General features: G+C 50.6%; 10 protein-coding genes across 10 annotated transcripts; 8 read left to right on the forward strand and 2 right to left on the reverse strand.

The window, feature by feature from the left end:
- Positions 1–16: 16 nt before the first annotated feature.
- BCR37DRAFT_381012 (heat shock protein sks2) lies at positions 17–2,198 on the forward strand. Its single transcript, XM_040869595.1, has 2 exons — positions 17–95; positions 278–2,198. The coding sequence occupies exons 1-2, from the start codon at positions 47–49 to the stop codon at positions 2,080–2,082; spliced, it is 1,854 nt and encodes a 617-aa protein (XP_040724231.1). The 5' UTR covers positions 17–46; the 3' UTR covers positions 2,083–2,198.
- On the reverse strand, positions 2,131–5,954 carry BCR37DRAFT_65248 (uncharacterized protein). Its single transcript, XM_040872419.1, has 3 exons — positions 5,782–5,954; positions 5,694–5,743; positions 2,131–5,655 (listed from the first exon to the last, which is right to left on the reverse strand). The coding sequence occupies exons 1-3, from the start codon at positions 5,822–5,824 to the stop codon at positions 2,179–2,181; spliced, it is 3,570 nt and encodes a 1,189-aa protein (XP_040724232.1). The 5' UTR covers positions 5,825–5,954; the 3' UTR covers positions 2,131–2,178.
- Positions 5,955–6,654: 700 nt separating this feature from the next.
- BCR37DRAFT_348990 (Cupredoxin) lies at positions 6,655–8,614 on the forward strand (the record flags this gene model as incomplete). Its single annotated transcript, XM_040867889.1, has 3 exons — positions 6,655–7,176; positions 7,214–8,326; positions 8,363–8,614. 3 exons carry the CDS (start codon positions 6,655–6,657, stop codon positions 8,612–8,614), a joined length of 1,887 nt encoding a protein of 628 aa, XP_040724233.1.
- A 219-nt stretch (positions 8,615–8,833) lies between these two features.
- On the forward strand, positions 8,834–11,797 carry BCR37DRAFT_403045 (P-loop containing nucleoside triphosphate hydrolase protein; the record flags this gene model as incomplete). Its single annotated transcript, XM_040871963.1, has 2 exons — positions 8,834–8,856; positions 8,896–11,797. 2 exons carry the CDS (start codon positions 8,834–8,836, stop codon positions 11,795–11,797), a joined length of 2,925 nt encoding a protein of 974 aa, XP_040724234.1.
- Positions 11,798–12,030: 233 nt separating this feature from the next.
- BCR37DRAFT_65861 (fungal-specific transcription factor domain-containing protein) lies at positions 12,031–14,896 on the forward strand. The gene is made up of 3 exons (XM_040872423.1): positions 12,031–12,354; positions 12,397–14,213; positions 14,284–14,896. The coding sequence occupies exons 1-3, from the start codon at positions 12,264–12,266 to the stop codon at positions 14,632–14,634; spliced, it is 2,259 nt and encodes a 752-aa protein (XP_040724235.1). The 5' UTR covers positions 12,031–12,263; the 3' UTR covers positions 14,635–14,896.
- A 294-nt stretch (positions 14,897–15,190) lies between these two features.
- Positions 15,191–15,531, forward strand: BCR37DRAFT_348974 (uncharacterized protein; the record flags this gene model as incomplete). Its single annotated transcript, XM_040867887.1, has 2 exons — positions 15,191–15,306; positions 15,351–15,531. Coding segments are annotated over 2 exons (297 nt in total), but the record flags the coding sequence as incomplete, so codon positions are not given.
- Positions 15,532–15,641: 110 nt separating this feature from the next.
- Positions 15,642–17,289, forward strand: BCR37DRAFT_348947 (glutamyl-tRNA synthetase; the record flags this gene model as incomplete). Its single annotated transcript, XM_040867884.1, has 2 exons — positions 15,642–15,863; positions 15,907–17,289. The coding sequence occupies 2 exons, from the start codon at positions 15,642–15,644 to the stop codon at positions 17,287–17,289; spliced, it is 1,605 nt and encodes a 534-aa protein (XP_040724237.1).
- Positions 17,290–17,472: 183 nt separating this feature from the next.
- On the forward strand, positions 17,473–19,140 carry BCR37DRAFT_65393 (DHHC palmitoyltransferase-domain-containing protein). Its single transcript, XM_040872422.1, has one exon. The coding sequence runs from the start codon at positions 17,657–17,659 to the stop codon at positions 19,112–19,114; it is 1,458 nt and encodes a 485-aa protein (XP_040724238.1). The 5' UTR covers positions 17,473–17,656; the 3' UTR covers positions 19,115–19,140.
- On the reverse strand, positions 19,141–20,445 carry BCR37DRAFT_65359 (uncharacterized protein). The gene has a single exon (XM_040872420.1). It carries the CDS (start codon positions 20,319–20,321, stop codon positions 19,167–19,169), a length of 1,155 nt encoding a protein of 384 aa, XP_040724239.1. The 5' UTR covers positions 20,322–20,445; the 3' UTR covers positions 19,141–19,166.
- A 123-nt stretch (positions 20,446–20,568) lies between these two features.
- On the forward strand, positions 20,569–23,403 carry BCR37DRAFT_349067 (chitin synthase-domain-containing protein; the record flags this gene model as incomplete). Its single annotated transcript, XM_040867895.1, has 1 exon — positions 20,569–23,403. One exon carries the CDS (start codon positions 20,569–20,571, stop codon positions 23,401–23,403), a length of 2,835 nt encoding a protein of 944 aa, XP_040724240.1.
- Positions 23,404–23,495: the final 92 nt, after the last annotated feature.

Genomic DNA, 23,495 nt, shown 5'->3' on the forward strand with positions numbered 1-23,495 from the left:
TCTCTTCATCCAGACGCCGATACCCAAGCCAACTTGCAGCAAGAAGATGGCAGAATCAACTACTCTCTATAACGGAGCTATTGGAATCGACCTTGGTGAGTTATTCTGCGACACCTGTTGAGCAAGGCGCGGATTTCCGGCTCCTTCCGGGAGGAGCCTTGTTTTGTCTGATCTCATGTACTGAGTGGACTCATTCGTCTCTCGAGTGATGCGAGACATCGGACCTGGACACCTTGCTCAGTCGCAACTAATTTCTATAGACCAAAACTAACCGCAGGCACGACTTACTCCTGTGTGGGTGTATGGCAAGATGATTCTCCCAATGTCGAGATTATCAGCAACGACCAGGGTGCCCGTACAACCCCTTCATACGTCGCTTTTACAGATGAAGAGCGTCTCGTTGGAGACTCGGCCAAGAACCAGGCCGCTATGAACCCTCGCAACACCGTATTCGACGCAAAGCGCCTTATTGGCCGTCGTTACGATGACGCAGAGGTCAAGGCAGACAAGAAGGTCTGGCCTTTCAATGTCGTGGATGCCGATGGTCAGCCTCAAATTGAGGTCGAGTACCTCGGTGAGAAGAAGCAATTCACACCTCAGGAGATCTCTGCCATGGTCCTCGTCAAGATGAAGGAGATTGCAGAGACCAAGCTCAACAAGAAGGTTGAGAAGGCCGTTATTACTGTGCCTGCCTACTTTTCCGACTCTCAGCGTACCGCCACCAAGGATGCCGGTGCCATTGCCGGACTCAACGTCCTCCGTATCATCAACGAGCCAACTGCCGCCGCCATTGCTTACGGTCTCGACCAGCGTTCAGAGAAGGAGAAGAATGTTCTCATTTTCGACCTCGGAGGTGGTACTTTCGATGTGTCCATCCTGACCATCCAGGGTGGTGTCTTCCAGGTTAAGGCCACTGCCGGAGACACTCATCTCGGTGGTGAGGACTTTGACAACACCTTGCTCGAGCACTTCAAGGCTGAATTCCTCCGCAAGTCCAAGCACGACATTTCCGACGACCCACGTGCACTTCGTCGTCTCAGGTCTGCTTGCGAGCGTGCCAAGCGTACTCTCTCGTCTGTGACACAGACCACTGTTGAGATTGACTCGCTCTTCCAGGGAACCGACTTTTCCGCCAACATTACTCGTGCTCGTTTCGAGGACTTGAACGCTGCTACCTTCAAGTCGACCATTGACCCTGTTGAGAAGGTTCTCCGGGACTCCAAGATTGACAAGTCCAAGGTGGACGATATTGTCCTCGTGGGTGGATCTACCCGTATCCCCAAAATCCAGAAGCTCGTGTCTGACTTTTTCGGCAAGGAGTGCAACAAGTCCATCAACCCCGATGAGGCTGTTGCTTACGGTGCTGCCGTCCAGGCCGCAGTTTTGACCAACAAGGCCAACTCTGAAAAGACTTCCGACTTGCTCTTGCTCGATGTTGTTCCTCTTTCGCTCGGTGTTGCTATGGAGGGCAACATCTTTGGTGTTGTTGTGCCCCGCAACACCCCTATTCCTTGCATCAAGAAGCGTACCTTCACCACCGTTGAGGATGGCCAGACCCAAGTCACTTTCCCAGTGTACCAGGGTGAGCGTGTCGACTGCAAGGAGAATGAGTCCTTGGGTGAGTTTGAGCTCAAGGGTATCCCACCCATGCCCAAGAACCAGGCCGAACTCGAGGCTACCTTCGAGTTGGATGCTAACGGTCTCTTGACCGTCACTGCCAAGGAAAAGACCACCGGCCGTACCGCCCAAATTGCCATCTCCAACTCTGTGGGTCGTCTCTCGTCCACTGAGATTGAAAACATGATCAAGAACGCCAAGGAGTTTGAGAAGGCCGACAAGGACTTTTCCGCACGGCTGCAAGCTAAGCAGAACCTCGAGGCTTACGTGTCATCCATCGAGGGTAACATTTCCGAGCCAACCATGATGGCCAAGCTCAAGCGTGGTGACAAGGGCAAGATTGAGAATGCTCTTGCTGCAGCCATGGAGGCTCTTGAGGTGCAAGACGCATCGACCGAGTCGCTCCGTTCTGCTGAGCTCAAGCTCAAGAGGACTGTGACCAAGGCTTTCAGCAACCTTAGGTAAAAAGTTAGTGGCTATAGACGCACGGTCCCGATAGTGTGATTCATACATTCTATTTAGCGTCAAGATTTGCATGAAGGACTCCATTGATCTATTAGGCTACATAAGACTCTTCCGCTTCGCTGCCGAATTAAACAGCTTCAGTTTGATTTTGACAGGAGCCTTCTTTTGATACTTTTCTAGTGGTCGAACCTTGTTAATGACGACGCGGCCATTGCCCAAGTGTCGAGCACGTAATCTTGCCTTCATGGATGGCAATGTGAATTTGAGAATCCGGCTTGCAACAGGTTCATAAAGGATCTTGCACACATCGAGCATATTTCTGCGAATGAGTGGGTTGAGATGGGTGCAGCCATTCGCAACAGACCATAGTTGTTGCTTGAGGGTACTATCCCAAGACAGCTCTTGACGGAGTGCAGTCATGGCGCCAGACAAGGTTGAGCGCATCTCTCGCTCTCTGCGCAAAGCAACTGCTTCACTTGCATCTTCCTCAAAAATCAACGCATCCACAGCATTGTCATTGCCGTCGCCGGAGCGAGCATGCAATGCCAAACAGCCAAAGCCATATTGCACAATCTCCGAGAGCCGAGCACGCACATATGCAGACTCGTCGTGCTTCATTGTGAAGAAGAGGAAGCGCACGATGGACGCTTCTCGAAGTGCGGCCAGGCCCATGAGACACTTGAAAGCCTGTAATCGCACAAGAGCATAGTGGTCTTCTTGCGTAAAGAACAGGAATTCCTTCAGTGAGCGCTGCAGCAGATTTGCACGCATCAGCTGCTCCTTGCAAGACAGCACGGTTTGCGTCGTTACATTCTGGAAAGAGGGCATCCATCTGTCCAGTCGCTGCCATTTGTCGAGTTCTGCCAGACTCGCTTGAAAGTCTTCAGCAAAATCAGCTTGCTCAAGAGGATTGCCGGCCAGCTCAAGATTGCGGTGAATCAAGACATCCGTCAAGGCTTGTAAAAGCGTAGAGACGTAATGACTATCATCAAATGCATTGTTGAAGTTGTCATTGTATTTGAGCTGTGTCAGCATAAACATGCGCACAGCCGCCGTCGCAGCCCCGTCAACGCGAACATTGCATAATGCTCGAATGATGGCACATCGAACGAAGTAATTTGCAAAGTTGCAAAAGTCATTGTCAAGTGGGACAAATTGCTCAGACTCAGTGAAGCAGAAACGCGCCTTGAATGCCATCAGCAGGTGGAATTCCCCTCTCATATCGAGTTCCGAGACAGCAGCCCTGCTGAGCGCATCGGCAGCCAACATACGAATGCCGTAATAGTAGCGCTCATCCATAAGTGTGCGAAATAAGATGGTAGAGACCAGAAATGACGGCTTGGCAGAGGCAAAGTAACGCACAGCGTCGTATTGAGCGACGACATCGCGGTCCTGCTGCAGCTGCGACTGAAACATATAGTCGGGCTGACCAACAGACATGGTGCAGATCCACTCAAACTCTGAGTCCATGCGCAGCCATTCGAAAGCCTCGCTCGACATTTTGAGTTCGTCTTCCTTTGTCCAATCTTGTAACTTGTACTGCACAACATCTTGTTCACTTTGCAGACCATCACCAAGACAGTTGATATTGTCTGTTGTGGCTTCTTCGTCCTCACCGTCTGCAAGCTTTGCCTTCTTTGCTTTCGTCCTTGCTCGCCGTCGATACTTGTTGTTGTAGGGAATATCCAGCTTTGTGAACTGCTCCTTAATGTCAACAACATGCTCATACGGCGTGCCATCTGCTTCATGCAAGCGAATCGTCATTGGGCCGGTAAAAACTGCTTCCACGGGCGGCTGTGGCGGCTTCGTCAGACTCTTGTAGGCTTGGTCAATGAAGCGTCCCTCATCAAGGGGTTGTCGCCCGTCATCTGCGAATTGCAGCTGCCGGATACCCATCTCCACCACCATCTTCTTCTTGTTGAATCGCTGAACAACTGAGAAGCGCGGGTAACCGAATCCAAATATCCACTGCCTTGCAAAGTCCTCGAGCTTGCTATGTGAAACTTTTTCACACTGCCGTAGAAAGTGGTTGGTACCGAGCTGTCCATTGACAAGCCCACCACTCATGCTCTGTAGAAAGATCTTTGGCAAGACGCGCATTAATCCTAAATTACCTCCCACTTTGGTTAAGCGTTGCTCAAGCAAGTGCAAGACAACGGGCGCCTTCAGTGCAATGAAGGCAAGCTGCCTTTCATCAATTGGCAAATCCCAATCTCGCGAGGAGATTGGCGGTCTGCCAATATCTTGCTCAGTGACCTTCATTGCAGCCTCCTTCAGTCGGAAGCGGTAGTCATTATTACCCATCAGCGACCGCAGAAAAAGGCCAGTCATGTAGTGTGCGAGACCCATCGTGAGCCAGATATCGGACCATAGCCGGGGTACAGTATTGACACCGACCCACTGACTCGCCAAGAGGAAAGCCAGCTGCCTGGTTACTGAATAGATGGGGTCAATCATGCGTTCCGAGTAGAGCAGTCGGGATGAGCACAACGTCAGCGATGCCAAATGGACGCCATCGACTTCCATGTCTTGCACAAAGCATATTTTGTAGCTTGTGTAAGGATAGCTGCCAAAGTCTCGCACAAAGAATTGCATGGCGCGATGCATGACATAGCATGTGCTCTTCATCTCAGCGACATGATCGGGAAGACAGTAGCCAAACGTTTCTGCACCAGCATTGGTGGATAAGTGCTCCTCGCCATCGCTATACTCTGCGAGATTTGCCTTGATGAAGGGACCTGCCGCAAATCCAATATGTGCTGCGCCTGTGGGTGAAGATTGCGCAAAGGAAATGATTTTGCACGAAGGATCATCCGGACTCGCCGTCTCGTCGATTAAATCTGCCGAGCTGACCACGGTGAAGGGTATTTGATCGCGTGACGTTTCATCACCCTCCTCATTACCGTCTTCATTCGTGTCCATGACACCTTTCCGCTTAAAGATATCGCCCAAGGATTTTGGTACACAGACTGCCAGTTCCCAAGTAGACCTTTCCCACCAGCCATCAAGACATGGCAGCCACATGGATGTGCTGCAAGGTACGGGATTATTTGATGTGTAAACATGCGGATATGCCTGACCAGCATCGCAATCCACAAAACGCATGCCCAGGCACGGTGCCGACCCTTTGAACCACAGTTTGACTGTAATGGGCTTGTAGTGTACTTTCCCTGGACCGCCTTGGTTCAAATTTGCAAGAGCTGGTGTTGCGGGTCCAAGGCCGCGTTTACCTTCGGCATCATCATTATCCTCCGCAGCGCCATCATTTCGCGTCTCTCTTGACGCAGTCGAGTAGTCCTCCTGCTGTGACGTGACACGGACACCTTCAGGAAATCGTATGTGCAAATCGCAGGCATTGATGCTGCGGTTAAAGATGCCAAACTTTTGTCGTAGCTGATCGTGCTGATGCGCCGTCGAGTTGGCTATCCGCGTTGATGACTTGAGTGTATTGCCATGAAGCCAGTCGGCTCCTTGACCATTAACCTGGCAGTCTGTTATCTCCGACTGGAAGCAGTGAAGCGAGGCAGATGAGAGCGAAGCCGTCAGCGGTACGATAGAAAGCTCTGTCCATCCCTGGTTGTTAGTCGCATTCTGCCAAGCGAGATGCGAACTTCAAATGATTGTTCCGCGTAGTTGAGATCAACATAGACCTTCTGATGACCTGCTGTCAGCTTTTGCGATGACCAAACGCGCTCTTACCGCATGTGAATCCTTGGGCTGACCATTGCGCGTCAGCAGGCATCTATCGAAGACAGCTCGAGTCGCATGCAGCACACAGCCAAGCAGTTAGAGGCGCAAGCAAGCAGAAAAAGACGCTCGCCCCTATTCTTCCACAGGACACAAGCTACCAAGGCGCGTATGGCCAGCGTACCTAGTAAGGCGACGACGAGCGCGTGATTTTGATCTGGATGGATCAGGGTTAGGAAAATCAGCAGATGGAGAGCCAAAAAGCATCGATGCGCTCGATACCTGAGTTCTGACTGCTTCGTCGGAAGTCCAGCTCATGGGCTCATATGCATTAAAGATGGCTTGTACGTGTCTATATGCATTTGATAAGAAGTCCTACTTTTTCTCATGTTTTTTGGCCTGGGAAGGTAGCGGAGACAAGCAGATACGAAGTAAGCCGCTTAAAGCTTTTGTTTGTCGTGTAGAGAGCATCTGCTTAAGCATGTCTCTGCGACTTCAAGACTCTCCTGAACAGTTCAGGCTGTCATTTGTATGAAGCTTCTAGCTGAAGCAGCACACAAAGGATGGCCGCGTGCTCTCCAAAGTGACAAAATCACAAGCAAGTGAAGCCCTGTCTGACTTTCTGTGGGACTAGTTGCATGATCTTTGTGATGCGTGTTCATCTGCTGATGCGATGCGATGCAAAATCGACATCGACGGAATCAGGCTCCATTTCCTCACATGGCTAAACCTTGCAACCCAAGATTTTGGCAATCTGCACATGTTGATATCCCACCTCACCAAAGCGGGATCCACTTTTGTTTCGGATTCAGGGGCCACCGAATACAAGATGGGAAGCTGGTGCCAGTGCTGCTTCAGAGATCCAAACATTCTTTGTGAGGCATAATGCGGCTTTTGACATGGACTCTCGCAGCTACGGTGACGAATGCGTTCATTGCTACCGCTGCCCCAGATTCTACCAAGGATGACGGCATACCCACTGTGAGGGAGTCCTTGGTCATCACTGAGGGCACAGTCTGGGTCGATTGTACGACTGAGCGACCATCAGTCCTCATCAATGGCTCTTTCCCTGGCCCTTTGCTTTCTTTTACGGCTGGTTCCCGTATCATCATCACCGTCTTCAACAAGATGAAGAATCATAACTTCACCATGCACTGGCATGGCTTGTCGATGGCAGCTTCTCCTTGGTCTGACGGCACGCAACTCACTCAGTGGCCGATTGCTCCTGGTGGCTTCTTCGAGTACGAGTACTTTCTGAATGACGAGAACGTCGGCACTTACTTTGCGCATTCTCATGTCGGCTTGCAGTTGTCGACCGCTTTTGCTCCTCTCATCATCTCACCAAGAAAGAAATGTGAACAATCCAATACATGGGAAGACCGCATCATGATGCTTAGTGACATCTGGGTAGGATCAAGTTCTGCTCTATAATAGCTAACAACAGGGACCCACTGATGATGTTTTGGAGCAGGGTCTTCTCAAAGATCCTTTTGCCTGGACCAACAACTCCAAAGCCCTACTACTGAATGGCATGTCAACCAACAATCACAGATCCGCGTCGTGCGCAGCTGACTTGCCCGTCATTGAGGTGGAGTACGACAAGGAGTACCGCTTGCGCTGGATTGGGGCGGGAAGCTTGATGTACATTGCTGCCGGTATTGAGCAACATGATCTTACCGTCGTCGAGGCTGATGGCACTAATTTGAAACCTGTCAAAGTCGATCATATCGAAATCGCCCCTGGCCAGCGTTATTCGACCATACTACAAGGCAGGTCGGAGGAACAAGTCAAGGCAGATGGAAAGCATGGTCGCTACCTTATCAATCTCTCATCACGATGGCGTATGCCACGGGTTCAGCAATTTGCCATCCTCAAGTATGTGGAAAAAGGCACTTATCAGCCAAAGCCATTCCCGAAGAAGAAGTACTACCGTTCTACAAAGGACAAGAGAAACCTGACGGAGAGCATGCTTGCATACACACTGCCTAACGAAACCTTTGGCTGGATACAGACTCAATTCGAACCACTCGTGGACATGCCAATTCCGGTCAATACCAAAAAGAATGTCATTCTGATGGACATGCAGCAAATCAAGTTTGGCAAAGGTGGATTGCGATGGGCCATCAAAGGCCAGGTCTTTGAAGAAAGCGCAGGCCTTGGTGGCGAACCTTACCTCGTCAGTCTCTACAAAGGTCACTTGCCCCTCCCAAAGGCACAAGGCAACAATTTTTTCGATCCGGTATCAAAGGCCTTTGTATTGGAACCTGGACAGGTGCTGGATATCATCTTCATAAATCTCGGATCGCCAACCAAGAAGACTGAAGTTCACCCAATGCATCTACACTCCCGACCATTCTTCTTATTGGCTCAAGGCCCTGGTACACCAGACCCTCAAACATTGCTCAACACGGACTACAAGTCAGGATATATGCGTGACACGGTGGCAGTTTATCCGGGTCCTGGTGCTACCATTGGCAATACGACAGTCGATATTGGCAAAGGTGGTGGCTGGGCTCATATTCGATACGTCGCTTCACCTGCTGATACTGGCGCATGGGTATGAGAATATTTTCTGGCTCGACACTAACATTAGATGGCACATTGCCACATTAGTCCTCACCTGGTCATGGGCATGGCGACTCCCTTTATTGTCGGGCCAGATGCGCTACCGCCTCTCATCGACGGTTACAAGGATACTGGCTACTTTGAGTATGGTGGAAATGCAAATGGAAGCGATACTTGGGTGCCAACAAGGCCCAATTACTTCTTGGGTCCGGAGGTGAAGAAGCTCATTGAGCAGCAAGACCTTGGCAACAGCAATGAACAGGGATGTAGCCCGTATTGAAGGACATGCTACCAGTCAGTGTTCCAGTGTGATTCATCCCTATGTTGCGTTTGAACATCTCTTCACCGTAATTGCCTGACTATACATGAAAGTGTGTGCTGCTGTGGCATCTGAACTCCGAAGCTGCAAAATGCGACATTCAAATTCGGCGAGTACGCGCTCCCTCACAATTGTTGGCAACGCTTGTAGTGGGTACGAGCCTGACGTGTTCTTGTGTACATGGACGACGACCTCTATGATGAGTATGCTATTCTGATCTCATGACAGTCGGCTAATTCTAGATTCGGCAACTACATTGGCGCCGACGATTCAGACGAGGATGGTTCGGCAAACTTGCAGGCAGCACCTGCCGCTCGAATAACAAATGGAGCACAGATGGAGTCGATGCAAGTAGATGGAGAGGTGGAAGAGGAGGCAGAGCCGCAAAATCAAATTATATTGCACGAAGACAAGCAGTACTATCCTTCTGCAGCTCAAATATATGGCGAAGATGTCGAGGTCATGGTCCAGGAAGAAGATGCACAGCCGCTGACTGAGCCAATTGTCAAGCCGGTCCGTCAAAAGCGATTCACTGTGGAGCAAGACGATTTGCCTGAAGTTGTCTTTGATCGGTCGCTCATGCTGCAATCTATGGCCTTCCCAGACTTTGTGCGTAATGTCGCAGTCGTTGGTCATCTACATCATGGAAAGACGGCACTCATGGATATGCTCGTCTATCAGACCCATCCAGAAGTAGAGGAGCCTAAAAAGGACCAACAGCTTCGCTTTACAGACATGCATGCCCTAGAACGCGATCGTGGTATGAGCATCAAGGCAACGCCCATCACACTCATGCTACCAAATACAAAAGGCAAGAGCCTTGTTTGCAATTTCATCGACACGCCTGGTCACGTCAACTTTATTGATGAAGTGGCGGCCAGCATACGCCTAGCTGATGGCATCGTTCTCGTGGTGGACGCGGCAGAAGGCTTCATGCCAGATATGAATCGAGTGCTACAGTACGCCGTTTCAGAAGGTGTGAGCCTAACGCTCGTTATCAACAAAGTCGACCGCTTGATTTTGGAGCTCAAACTTCCGCCAGCAGATGCATACTACAAGCTCAAGCACGTTATTGAAGAAGTCAATTGTGGCATTGCTTCCTTTGACTCAAGCGACCGGCTGCGTTTGAGTCCAGAGCGAGGTAACGTCTGCTTTGCATCAGCCAGCATGAACTGGTGCTTCTCTCTCCGCTCGTTTGCCAAATTTTACGCAGACACATTCGAAGGCATCATGCTTGATCAATTCACTCAAAGGCTATGGGGAGATATCTACTTTGATCCGGCATCACATAAATTCACGAAAAAGGCGGCGCCTGGCGCGTCAAGGTCTTTTGTTCACTTTGTGCTTGAGCCCATCTACAAACTCTACTCAAGCGCTCTATCAGAAGATGCTTCAGTACTGCGGCATACATTGGCTGACTTGCATATTGTTTTACGGCCGGCTGCTTACAAAATGAACGCAAGACCGCTGCTCAAATTGATTTGTCGGGAATTCTTCGGGCCTGCGACAGGTCTCGTTGATATGCTTTTTGAACATGTTGCATCGCCTGCCGATAATGCTGCGAGAAAAGTGGAAAATCACTATACCGGGCCGCAAGATACGGTCCTTGCCAAATGTATGAAATCAGGCGATGCACAAGGACCGCTCGTTATTCACATCACAAAGCTCATCAGCGCCGCTTCTGCCGAGTCATTTAGTGCGCTTGGTAGAATATACTCTGGTACAGCCACACGGGGTCAAACTGTCCGCGTATTGGGAGAAGCCTATGCTCCTGATGACGAAGAAGACATGGCCTTTGCCAAGATCTCATCAATCGTTGTACCCGGTGCACGCTATCGCTTTGGCGTCGAGGAAATGGGTCCTGGTTGTCTTGTACTGATTGACGGTATCGACAAGAGCATCTCCAAAACGGCGACTATCGTCTCCAAGGACCATGACGAAGAGTGTCACATCTTTAGGCCGATTCAGCACATGACGGAGTCGACGATGAAGCTTGCCGTTGAGCCCATCAATCCCGCTGAGCTGCCGCGCATGCTTGATGGTCTGCGAAAAATCAATAAATCCTACCCACTTGCAGTGACAAAGGTGGAAGAATCCGGGGAGCATGTCATCTTGGGAACAGGAGAGCTATACATGGACAGTATCATGCACGACCTACGGAAGTTGTACTCGGAGATCGATATTAAAGTGTCTGATCCCGTGGTTCGCTTCTGCGAGACTGTCATTGATACGTCTGCCATCAAGTGCTATGCTGACACGCCCAACAGAAAGAACCGGATAACGATGATTGCCGAGCCCCTCGACGACAGTATTGCGCAAGACATTGAGCGTGGCCAAGTGGATATTCGTTGGCCAGCGTCGAAACTCGGTAAGCACTTTGAGGAGCGCTATCACTGGGACGTGTTGGCATCTCGATCAGTCTGGGCGTTCGGCCCCGAAGAGAATGGTCCGAACATACTGCAAAATGATACACTGCCGACTGAGGTGGACAAAAAGCTGCTGTTCAGCGTGAAAGAGCATCTGAAGCAGGGTTTCCAGTGGGCGACACGCGAAGGACCTTTGTGTGACGAAAGCATACGCGATGCACGCTTCAAGATTCTGGATGTATCACTCGCTAGTGAAGCACTATACCGTGGCGGTGGTCAAATGATTCCGACCGCACGGCGAGTGTGCTATGCATCTATGCTGACTGCGAATCCACGACTCATGGAGCCCGTCAATCAGGCGATGATAACAGCGCCTGCTGACTGTATTCCTGCCATCTACAATGTCCTCGCAAACAGACGTGGGCATGTTACGCGCGAGGGGCCCTTGGCTGGAACGCCGCTCTATACCCTCAGTGCTCTTCTCCCAGTGATTGACTCGTTTGGATTTGAGACTGACTTGCGGAGTCATACACTGGGTCAAGCCTTTTGTCAGCAAATCTTTGATCACTGGCAGGTCGTGCCAGGTGACCCACTCGATCAAACTGTCAAATTGAGACCACTGCAGGCGGCAGCTCCACAAGACATGGCGCGGGATTTCATGATCAAAACACGGAAACGCAAGGGACTCAATGCCCAGGTAAGCGTACGGAAGTATATCGACGAGGAGATGGCTGAGCTCTTGCTGAAGAATGAGGTGCTCGATGCAGCATTGCTCTAGCGTGGTGGCCATGTGGATCATGTGTGCCAGGGCATGGTGTAGCATCTCCTGAATGTGACGTGTGGGAATATTGTTTGCAAGCCATGAATCTCAGGTAGCACGAGAATGCTTCTATTACTCTGTTCCATATGCTGTGACCCTGACACTGCCTACTGCTATTGCCTATTTCACTTGCAAGCTTTCTGTGGCCTGGAACCGGGAAAGTCAAAAAGCAAGAGCAGCAGCAACTCCACACCCGACGAAGGGCGACATCAGGACTATTGACTACAAGCAACAGCTGCAGCCAAGGCCGAGCCAGCATAGTGTCAAAGTCTCGGAGTGGACTGCTCTAGAGACCAAAGCAGGCTGCTTGGCTTTAGATTGCTCTTGCCAACGACAAACGCATCGATAGTCGCTGGCTCAAAGTTTATCTTCTTCCAGAGGCAGCGCTTGGCAGGCTCCTTGCTTCAGGCCTGGAAGCAACAGCATGGCTAATAACGTCGAGAGATCTTCTCAGCAACCAGCCCGGCAGTCGCCCGATATGCGCCGCGCCGACCACGCCGCACAGGCCCCTATACGTAAGCAACCAGGTCTTGGCGCACACAGCAACTGACCATTAGAATTTGTCTTTATTGACGAGAGCAGTCGGGATAGCAAACGATCCAAAATCACGCGAGCTTGTATATCCTGCCGACGACGCAAAATCAAATGCGTTTGGGGCGGTGAGATTTGCACGAGCTGTCAACGACTCGGAACAGAATGTGTTGTGCAAGCACAAGAAGGCGTGACGGAAGTGTCGCCGTACACCTCCAATACACGCAGGACATCGGGCGACGATGGTGAATTTGACGGAAGCAATAAGCGAGCTCAGGAGCGGCGCTTGTCGGTTTCCACGCCGACCAACTCGACCGCAGATACCCAGCACTCTGTCTCACCACCAAGCTCATACATTGTGCCTGCACGAACGGCAGCTGCGCGAAGGCCAGCTCAAGGCAATCGCAGAGCCAGCCACAAGACCAGTCAGGGGACGCTAGCAATGGCAAGCAAGACTCCCCTGACGGACAGTATGCCCGGCGTGAATACACTGACTGATATTTTTGGCGGGCTCCACATTCATCAAGGCGGGATCGCTGGCTACATCAACGACGACGCAGCTACTTCCATGAACGACGATTTCTACACCAAGCGAATGGCATCAGACATGTTTCCAGTGATATCAGAATGGCCCGTTACACACGACGAGATTGCAAGCTTACTGCCGCCAACCGACTTGGCATTTGATCTGCTCAATATCTTCTTTGATGATTTGCACCCATACCTGCCGGTGGTCAACAGGCAGCTCTTCTTTCAAGACTACGTCAGCGACCGCACAGTCATCTCGCCTTATCTGCTGCTCTCCATCTTTGCCCTCGCAGCACGATTCTCAGAAGATCCTCGTGTGCGATCTCTACCTGACGAACCCACGACGCGCGGTGACATTTGGTGGGATTTGATACAGCGCTACAAGGACGACTTTCGGGATTCTCCGAGGTTGTCTACCGTCCAAGCAGATGTGCTCAACCTGAAGAATCTTGAGTCCCGACCAGAGACGAAAGGATACTGGTATCGCGCATGGTTCAACCTCTCATGTACCTTACGCATGTGCAAAGATCTGGGCTTGCATCATGTCAACAGGCCAATGGTCACAGACCCAGATGCTGTCGCTGGACGACGTGTCTGGCAAGTTTGCTTCATCTATGACCAGATGATGGCGAGTTCGCAGGGCAGAGAGATGCAATTGGACATGAGTCTCGTGGATTTGACACTTCTCCCTTCTCTGCAACTTATGGAGCACGACTTTACCGAGGAGGAAGTCAACCTACACAATAATTTTGTCTTCATGGTTGGCCTGCTCAAGATTCTCCGTCGCGGCACCGTCGTCTTTAGAACAGTCGGAATCAAGTTCCCCTTTGCGGCGGATGCGAGTTACCCTGCCATCAGCGACGTTCTTGAGCAATGGCACAAGAACTTACCAGATCGTCTCAGGTATTGTCCATTCAAAGATGAGCGCCTGTCTAGTCATTTCGTCGGGCAGCTTCACCTGACGTACTGTCTCATCACATGCTTACTACATCGACCTTGGCTCGTGTCTGTAGGTGCCTATGGCGCTTCAGGCGAATGGCGCACGCATCTGCGCAAATGCAATGAAGCAGCAAGGGCCATCACCGCAACGTACGAAGCCTTGTTCCGCCAATACGGTTCTCGCAGTGTACAACTCATGCTTCGTGGCAATTACTTTGCCATGTATGTGTGTGTTGTTGCGACCATGATTCATGCAGTCAGTCTGACTTGTCCTGAGCAAGAATTCAGTGAAGGTGCGAGTGACTTCTTCTCTCGCTCGCTCTCGATTCTTGATCGGCTGGCTGTCATCTTGTCTACGCCCATGATGCGCAAACAGATTGAGGTCCTTCGCGGCATCTTTGCGTCTGCCTCGCAACAGCAAAGCGCCCGATTTGATCCGCAAACACTACCACCAGAGCTTGCCTCATTACAGGAACAATATCGCAAGATTCAGCAGCAACAGAGCCAACAAGCTTTGCATGCCAACGCAAAGGTCAAGTCGCCGAGTCAGGTGCATCGTCCTGCAAAGACGGTGCCTCAAGATATCCTCCACTACCCATCTCTGTCCGCAAGCTCACTCAACCAAGATTCATTGGTCACATATGGTGATGCAAGCCAGTTGCAGTATTATGCTGCTCAAGATACCTATGCCGGGCAGGATCCAGGTATGTTGTCGGTGCAGTATGGATCCCAGCTTGACGCAAGCACACTTGCAAGCTCACCAGCATCGATACATCCTGATGGATCGCCGTCGTTGATGCAACAACCTTCGATGCCATATCCGCAATATCCACACATGTCACCAATGCACTGGAATCCAGCTGGTCTGATCAATGCATGGAACAGTAATTTCCCCTCCGCGTCGATGGGTATCGAGACGACCATGGCTGGTGATATGGCGAGTCCTGGGCAGCTTGATGCTGCTACAGCGCATAATATCATCCTTCCAGATGGCAGTCTGCAGTTACCTGTGTACTATGTGCCGAACGAAACAAACAACCATTCACAGATAGGATCGCAATATTGAGGGATGTCATGATGATCTGTAATGTACTATGGTCGTCCGTTTTTTACACGTCCTTGTGAGTGTGACTGTTGACTCCACACATAAGTCTCGATATTGACCATCCCTGTATTACACATACATGTGTCTACCCATCTGGTGCAGACCGGCTCCGCTGAGTTGTCGCTGCCATCGAGCTTGAGCTTCTTCACAAAGACGAGCCTTGCACGAGTAGCTTGCAGCATGGAAACGACATTGGACGAGGTAAATAAGGTACATTCAACTGATATCTGCTTCGGCCCTGTTGACAAAAGTACTGCGGAGACATTTTGAGACGGTATCAAGGCTGCGTGAGCCAAAATCCTGGCACATGGAGCGTTTCTTGCATTGAAGACAGACGGCGACTGACGGATTGTGCGGAGGAAAAGTGAGCAACACTCTGATGCCTATTCTGACGGCTAACTTTCTCAGCGTTACGAGTATCAAGAAGGTGAAAGAAGCATGCAAAGTACAGGTAAAAGCGTTTGATGACTGCATTGCTGGCAAGGAAGATCCGAAGCCGTGTTTGAAGGACCTGAAGGCCTTGTATGAATGTACCCGGCTACATACGCCACAGCCTATCCATTTACCAGCATTTCCAGATACCACATAGCTACTTGCAGCACACAGGCCCGTGGTCGCGTTCTCTCTGTTTGTGACATCACCAAAGCATTTTTCAACGCGACCGCGACGAGATCCAATTTGACCATCTGTACAATTTGCATGTGGACAGGCTCGACTGCCAAGAGTCTTGTTCGGCGATTGAATCATTCTGGATATTGTATACGATGTGCTTCGAGCCAACCAATTCCAGCGCGAACACGTTTCGCACCCTCACCGACCGGTAACTTACATCTTGGCTCACTTCGCACGGCCTTATACAACTACCTTTGGGCACGGAAGACAGGTGGCCAGTTTCTCGTGCGCGTCGAAGATACAGATCAGGTGAAATGGAGGATCAATTGCTCAAAAGCTAACAAGCTTCCAGAAACGACTATATCCTGGCGCAGAAGCATCTCTCTTTGAGAACCTAGCATGGGCGGGCTTGCATCCAGATGAAAGTCCCATGCATGAAGGGAGACATGCTCCTTATCGACAATCAGATCGTCTAGATATTTACAAGCAGCACATCCAGACTTTGCTTGACAACCAGTCTGTTTATCGCTGTTTCTGCCCTGCAGAACGTCTCTCGGCGCTCCGTGCGCGTGGCAGCAAGACGGGCTTTTCCGGGACTTATGATAGAAAGTGTGCGCATGTTTCAGCTGCTGAATCGGCGCAGCGTGCAGCCGATGGCGAGCAGCATGTCATAAGACTCCATTCGCCAGATGCATATCCTGCTGTCACGGACATTGTTCACGGCACTGTTCAATTTCACAGATCTTCCAAGAAGGATCTCGTGTCCAACATCAATTTTGATGACCCAGTTCTCATCAAGTCTGACGGCTACCCGACCTACCACTTTGCCAACGTTGTTGATGACCATCTCATGCAGATCACGCACGTCATTCGAGGCGAAGAATGGCTACCATCAACCCCGAAACACTTGAGTCTGTACGAGGCGTTTGGATGGCAAGCACCAGAATTTGCCCATGTGCCACTCCTCGCAAGTGCCTCTGGTGCAAAACTATCGAAGCGACATGGCGACGTGTCAGTAAAGGACTACCGCAAACGTGGCTATCTGCCAGAATCCCTACTGAATTATCTTGCTCTTATGGGCTGGAACGCACATCAGGATGGAGAGAAGAGTGATGTGCTAACCTTGGACGAGATGGTTGACAGGTTTGAGCTGAGTAGTATCACAAAGGGCGCTGCGGTCGTGACTGCCGATAAGCTTCACTACTTGCAAAAGCAGCACTACATTCGCGCGTCAGAAGACAGTGATCGTCGACAATTGCTGATCGATCAAGCACAAAGTATCCTCCACGAGGCATATCCTGATGACTCGTTTTCTGACGCCTACGTCGGTCAAGTGATCGATGTGCTCAAGGAACGCATGGTTGATCCATTAGGTTTGCCAAAGCTCGGACAGTACTTCTTCACAGAGCCACACTACGCATCAATGGAAGCAATCAAGTTCGGGAAAAAGTTTGCTCGAACGCAGATTGTGCCGCTGAAAGAGGTTCTTCGAGCGGCGGAGCAAAAGCTTGACTCTATCAGTGCCTCAGGATGGACTGAAGCAGGCTTTGATAATAAGATTGATGCGTTATTAAAGGAGACTGGATGGCAAGTTGAGAACGGCCAAGTTCTGGGAGCCCTACGATACGCGCTGGCTGATGGCCTGAGTGGTGCAGGCGTTAAGCAGATTATGCAAATCATTGGCAGGAAGAGAACGTTAGAGCGTATCGCTGCGGCCATCGCAACTTGCAGGTAAGAAGCGTCTGAAGTGGGTCAACTACCAAACCAGACGAACGACTATCTACAGACAAGGCAGCATTATCGAGAAAGGATTATAATGACCTAAAACTTGAGCATACTCTTCTACTTTCTGTGCATGCATTGATCGTGACGGTAACTGCACTCAGATCAACTATTGGCACAAATCAGCTGTCACCGACCTCCCGAACTGTTGACCATCTGATCGTGACGATGGTTCAACCTTCACTCACCCGGGCAATCTCTCGCGGCAATTGTAGCTGTAACCGGTTGATATCTAGAAGCCGATACCAGGCTGCGACTGCTGGACAAGGCCTAGACCTATCCTGAATGATTTGCAAGGCTGTTGATCTGAAAGCTTGACGATGGCGCTTCTCACGAAGCTAAATGGCAAATTCGCTAGCCTACGCACATTGACGTTGTTGCTTATCCTCTTCTTGGCGACATCTCAGATTTACTTGCTTTCGCCATTCTTGTTCTCGGACTATCTTGATATCTCAGAAGGGAGAGGTCTATGTCATTTGCTATTCTTCAATGTTGGAGTCGCTTACATTCTCTGGACTTTCTATCTGATAAGCGCCAGACATCCTGGTCAGGTCAAGCAATCGTATGCGCCGCCACGCTATCCAACAACTTTACCGAGCTCTGCAAACCCAGAAGATATCCGCAATCGCGCTGAAAGCCAGGGTAGTGCAAGTGCTATCCGTTGGTGTAAACTTTGCCGCGCGTTCAGACCGCCTCGCTCCCATCACTGCAAGCAATGTCAAACCTGTATTCTTCGCATGGATCATCACTGTCCCTGGCTCGATAACTGTGTTGGGTACAGCAATCATGCTGCTTTCATCAAATTCCTGCTTGCTGTAGTCATCATCGCGACGTATCTCTGCTGGCAGAGCGTTCGATGCTTTCTGTGGCTGCTTGAGCTGGAAGATCAGCGTGGCCCACCGTACTCTGGGGTGGACGAAGAAGGTGACATGCTAGTCCTTGTTGTCTGTGGTGTGATTGCTGTTATCAGTGGTCTCCTAGCTGTCATGGTCTTCTGCCTATGGATCTACCAAACATGGAATTCCTTTGAAAACATGACGACGATCGAATCATGGTCCAACAAACGTGTCGAAGAGTTGGTACAGCGAAGAAAGGTTCCTGAGACGGCATTTCCATATGACTTGCATTCCTTCCGTCGTAATCTGCGCAGCATGTTTGGCCCTCGATGGTATTTCTGGTGGTGGCCTTCATATTCGGCAGCTTCAAAAGGATACTTTGTTCTGCCCGAGCATTTCGAGTATGACATACCTCCAGACAAGGAAGAGCTCTACAAGACTGGTCATGCATTTCCAGTCAATGAAGATCATGATCCTCATCGACCTTGGCCTCCTGTCGACCCCACACGAGCAGTCATTCGATCAAGTCAGAAAACGCCGGGCTTCACATACGGTCAAGACGCCGTCACAGATGTGGCTGCCTTCGAGAGACGTCAAAGGGCAGCGGGCGTTCGTCAGCGTGCTTCACCAACCGTACCTACAAGTACGACGCAAGAAAGTGCTGCAGTCAAGGCTCTCAAGCAGTCTGTTCGACAGGACTTCTACATCGACGATCCGGATAGTGGTGACGACCTTATCGCATTTGACCAGCGTGCCGGATTGTCTGACACTGATGACGAAGATGATGGCCTGATAGAAGGAGAGGCGCTAAGGAGCTATGGAGTTGACGAGGATGCAGATGCAGACAATCTTGACGATGTGATTGCAGAGGAAGGTGGGCTGACAGTACAGCAATTGCTTGAGCGACAACGCCATGCTCAGCTTCAATCGTCTCAAGCATAGTCAGTAGCATCAACATCAAAGCGAAAATCTCGAGAACAAGCACGGTTGCACTCTACATCATAAGACAATCTTCCTTTGGTTTTTCTTTATGCTCGCCCTCAGAATCGTGATCGGAACTTCCTCGTCTAGTCGCAAAAGCATCTTTCAAGGGACTTGACTGGCGCGCGGGCAACATGGACAAGCGCTTGATTGCTCGCTCATCACCTGCCTGCTTGGCCAGGAGATAATAGGTCATTGCCTTGTCGAGTGACCTTTTGACGCCAATCCCCTTTTGATAGCACACGCCCACGCAATAATGACCCGTGCCACTGCCAGCTTGCGACGCTTTAAGCGCCCATAGAAATGCTTCCTGCTCATTCTTGTCAAGCAGAGGAGGGTAGCCAACCAATAACCATGCACAGAGAGCCAGGTAAGCTGGTGGTAAGCCATCCTTCACAATGACAGCACCATGATGATCCAAGAATTCTGGACAAGCTGCCATCGTGTAGTAGTGGATCGAAAGACCAGGGTCGATTGGACACCCAAGAAGACCAAATTCATAGCACTCTGCTAGTCTGAATGCGGCTTGTAGATGGCCAAGGTCAGCAGCTTGTACGTAGCATTGCAAGGCAAATGTGTGGTCTCGTAGAAGCAAGTCGAGGAAGCCAGTCTCATGCAAGATTCCAAGCTGGTAGGGCGCATCATTGAAATGTGAGGTAGCCCCCTCTGCTGCACGTTTGAGCCACTTGACGCCTTCCTTTTCTTGGTGTTTCAGTCCATGCTCCTGCTTGACGCAAGCGAGCCCAAGCATTGTCATGGCGCCAATGTGTTGACCTATTGCTGCGCGTTTCAGAAACTGAACTGCCTTTCCCGGGTCTTGGGAACATCCTTGACCGGCGAGGTGATTATGTGCGGCCAGGAAAGATGCGTCTGCATGTTGGCCGCGCTTTGATGCATCAACAAGTAATGCATGCGATTCAGGCAAGTTCTGTTTGTGCAAGGGAGAGCTTGGCTGAGCGAGGATGCATGCAAGTTTATACTGAGCAGGAGCAAACGCTGCATCAGAAAGACGTCGAATTAGCTTGAGTCCCTTCTCATGATGCAACGTAGATGACTTGTGCGAGAGGAGGACGAGCGCAAATTCAAATTGTGTGTCTAGCGAAGCCCTGGTCGCTGTCGCCTCATAGTCAAGCAAAGTCTTTTCAGCTTCTGCCGAGAGAGCAGGCATAGCCGCGACACAACGAGGAATGCCTCTTCTTGATAAGACAATTTATACTTTGACAGGTAGAGACCAGGTCAACCTCTCCAGCTCAGTCGTGGTCTCAGGCCGCGTTTCGGTCTCGAGATGGGCTGGCACTGAGTCTGTGCAACGCAAACAGCAAGAGGCCAGACACTCACAGACCCCTCGAGGCTCTCGTCCCTGGGCTGCCTAGTTCTTGTACTACTCTGAGGTAGTCGTATTTTCACATCATCCAATGCAGCGGTCCAATACTCTCGTAAGACCCGGCAGACGCAAGGCGAAAGAAGCGCTTCTCAGCACACCAACACATGTGAAAGGGGTCAGCCCAGCGCAGCGCTGGACGCCATGGACGGTCTACTGCAGCATATTGACATTCTGCGTTCCTGATGCACTCCTTTCTCGACTCGGCAAACACACACCAAATGAGCGTCAAGCATGGCGAGAGAAAGTGGGTCTCTTGGGTGTCATAACTGCGTTGTGTGCTGCAGTTGGCTTCATCACATTCGGATTCTCTGCTGTTGTGTGTCCGGCAGATACGTTACCGCGAATCAAGGCGAGTGATATTGAGAACGAGTCAAGTGGCTACTTGGTCATCCACGGACGCGCCTTCAACCTCCTCAACTCTGCGCACCCAGCAGCACAAGGTATTCCAGCAGACACCAATGTCTTGTATCAACCTGTTTCAGCAGCAGGTCTCGATGCTAGCTGGCTCTTTCAGAATGTCAATCGCCATTGTACAGGCCTCATCACACCTGCCACCGGTTCCAGAATCCTACATAGAGGCAGTCAACTCTCGCAGTACGCACCATGCGTTTTGAGGCACCTCAACGGGAGTGCTGTCAGCGGCTTCTTTGGCTCAGATTCAAAATCCATACCATATCCTGGATTCAATTGCCATACGACAAATAATGCTCGAAATGCATACTTTGGCCTAAAGGTCGCTGGAGAAGTTTTTTACAACTGGCATGAGATTGCCAATAGATCTCGCAACTTGCTCGTCTTTCGAGGCGACGTGCTCGACCTAGATCTACTAACAGCACTTGACAGGAACCAAGTCGAGTATCCTGCTGCATTTGATGAATGGCGCAACGGCACCAGAAACAGCCAACTGCGAGGCTCAGATACGACACTCCAGTTGTCGTCAAAAACAGACGTTGCTCTTGCGATGTGTTTGAGAGATATCGCCCGAATTGGCAGCGTCGAGGGTAAAACTGTTGGCTGTCTGGCAAGTCAGGTGATGCTGTACATTGCACTTGGCATGATTCTCGGCCTCGTGGGCATCAAGTTCTTGCTCGCGTTATACTTTCAATGGGTCATGGCACCCAAGCTTGGTCGTCTCCCAAAGTCTAGAGAAGCACTGCACGAGCGTGACTTAGCAATCGAGGCCTGGAGCGATAATACTCAATATCAGACAAAGATCAGCTCAGGTGACGATCAAAGAAGTGGCATGTACACGCTCGACAACGCATCTTCCGCATCTGCGACAAATCTGTTGAGACGGACTAGCCCGCATCGCCATCCAATTGATACTCGACAGGACGAGCAAGGCGCCTCGTATACCATCTGTCTTGTTACTGCTTACTCAGAATCAGCAGCAGGACTTAGAGCCACACTTGACTCCATCGCCTGCACGACTCATCCGGACAAGCAAAAATTGATCCTGGTCATTTGCGATGGGCTCGTCAAGGGTGACGGAGAAGATCAAACAACAGCAGACCTAGTGTTAGAATTGATGACGCGCAGTGAGGACGAACCTGAAGCGCACTCGTACGTGGCTGTTGCCAGTGGGACCAAGCGCCACAATAGGGCGAAAGTGTATCCAGGCCATTATAAATGCAGCGACCCAGCTGGCGATGAGTATCACGTTGTACCCATGCTCACCATTGTCAAGGTTGGCACAGCAGATGAAGCCGTCAATGAACCTAGCCGCACGGGCAACCGCGGCAAGCGTGACAGTCAGGTACTGCTCATGAGTTTCCTCCAAAAGGTCATGTTTGACGAGCGCTTGAGCGAGCTCGACTATGAGCTCTTTTGCGCCATTCGCGAGGTTTGTGGCAAGATGCCAGATGTGTTTGAATCGGTCCTCATGGTCGATGCCGATACTGTGGTCTTCCCAGACGCGCTAACACACATGCTGCATGCACTGAAGCAAGACCCGCTCATTACAGGGCTTTGTGGTGAAACAAAAATCAGCAACAAAATGGCTTCTTGGGTGACCATCATCCAAGTTTTCGAATACGCCATCTCGCACCACTTGTCGAAGAGCTTTGAGTCTGTTTTTGGAGGAGTGACGTGCCTTCCTGGGTGCTTCAGCATATATCGCGTCAAAGCGCCTGCTGGCAGCCAAGACCGATGGGTGCCTATCTTAGCAAATCCAGATGTTGTTGAGCACTACTCGGAGACAGCCGTGGAAACCCTTCATGACAAGAATCTGCTGCTGCTTGGCGAAGACCGTTACCTGTCGAGCTTGCTTCTCCGAACCTTTCCAAGACGTAAAATGATTTTTTTGCCAGCTGCAGTCTGCAAAACGCAAGTGCCCGACACTTTCTCCGTGCTGTTGTCGCAGCGAAGACGATGGATCAACAGTACGGTGCACAATTTGTTTGAGCTCGTGATTGTGCGCGATCTCTGTGGGACCATGTGCGTCTCAATGAACTTTGTGGTCTTCATTGAACTCGTCGGCACTCTGGTCTTGCCAGCAGCCATTGGCTTCACGGTATACTTGCTGATCTCGTCAATTTACACGAGACCCGTGCCCATCATTCCATTGATTCTACTGGCCATCATCTTGGGCTTACCAAGCGTTCTCATGGTTCTGACAATGAAGCGATTTTCTTACTTCCTCTTCATGTTGGCTTACTTAGCGGCCTTGCCAATCTGGAATGGCATCTTCCCTCTGTATGCATTTTTACACTTCGACTCCTTTTCGTGGGGCGAAACGAGGAAAGTACAGGGAGAGACTGGACACGGCAATGCTCATGGCGAAAAAGAGGGGGAATTCGACTCGAGCATGATTGTGATGAAGAGGTGGCGAGACTTTCAGCAGGACAAGGCTTGGCAGCAACATTGAACCAACAGGCGTGGAAGTCCTTTGAAGCACGATTCCACCATCTCAGAATTGGAACTGAGCTTTGAACGTGCGTAGTTGACCAATTCATTAAT

Source organism: Protomyces lactucae-debilis, assembly GCF_002105105.1.
Source record: "Protomyces lactucae-debilis strain 12-1054 chromosome Unknown BCR37scaffold_13, whole genome shotgun sequence".
NCBI lineage: Eukaryota > Fungi > Ascomycota > Taphrinomycetes > Taphrinales > Protomycetaceae > Protomyces > Protomyces lactucae-debilis.

Bases quoted from the DNA above. Each gene is read 5' to 3' on its own strand.
- BCR37DRAFT_381012 (XM_040869595.1), top strand. From the start codon at position 47: ATGGCAGAATCAACTACTCTCTATAACGGAGCTATTGGAATCGACCTT. The intron at 96-277 runs GTGAGTTATTCT...AACTAACCGCAG, and splicing joins AGCTATTGGAATCGACCTTG to GCACGACTTACTCCTGTGTG.
- BCR37DRAFT_65248 (XM_040872419.1), bottom strand. From the start codon at position 5,824: ATGCCTGCTGACGCGCAATGGTCAGCCCAAGGATTCACATGCG. The intron at 5,744-5,781 runs GTAAGAGCGCGT...AGCTGACAGCAG, and splicing joins AGCCCAAGGATTCACATGCG to GTCATCAGAAGGTCTATGTT. The intron at 5,656-5,693 runs GTTCGCATCTCG...ACTAACAACCAG, and splicing joins ACGCGGAACAATCATTTGAA to GGATGGACAGAGCTTTCTAT.
- BCR37DRAFT_65861 (XM_040872423.1), top strand. From the start codon at position 12,264: ATGGCTAATAACGTCGAGAGATCTTCTCAGCAACCAGCCCGGCAGTCG. The intron at 12,355-12,396 runs GTAAGCAACCAG...ACTGACCATTAG, and splicing joins CGCCGCACAGGCCCCTATAC to AATTTGTCTTTATTGACGAG. The intron at 14,214-14,283 runs ATTGAGGTCCTT...ATCCGCAAACAC, and splicing joins CGCCCATGATGCGCAAACAG to TACCACCAGAGCTTGCCTCA.
- BCR37DRAFT_65393 (XM_040872422.1), top strand. From the start codon at position 17,657: ATGGCGCTTCTCACGAAGCTAAATGGCAAATTCGCTAGCCTACGCACA.
- BCR37DRAFT_65359 (XM_040872420.1), bottom strand. From the start codon at position 20,321: ATGCCTGCTCTCTCGGCAGAAGCTGAAAAGACTTTGCTTGACTATGAG.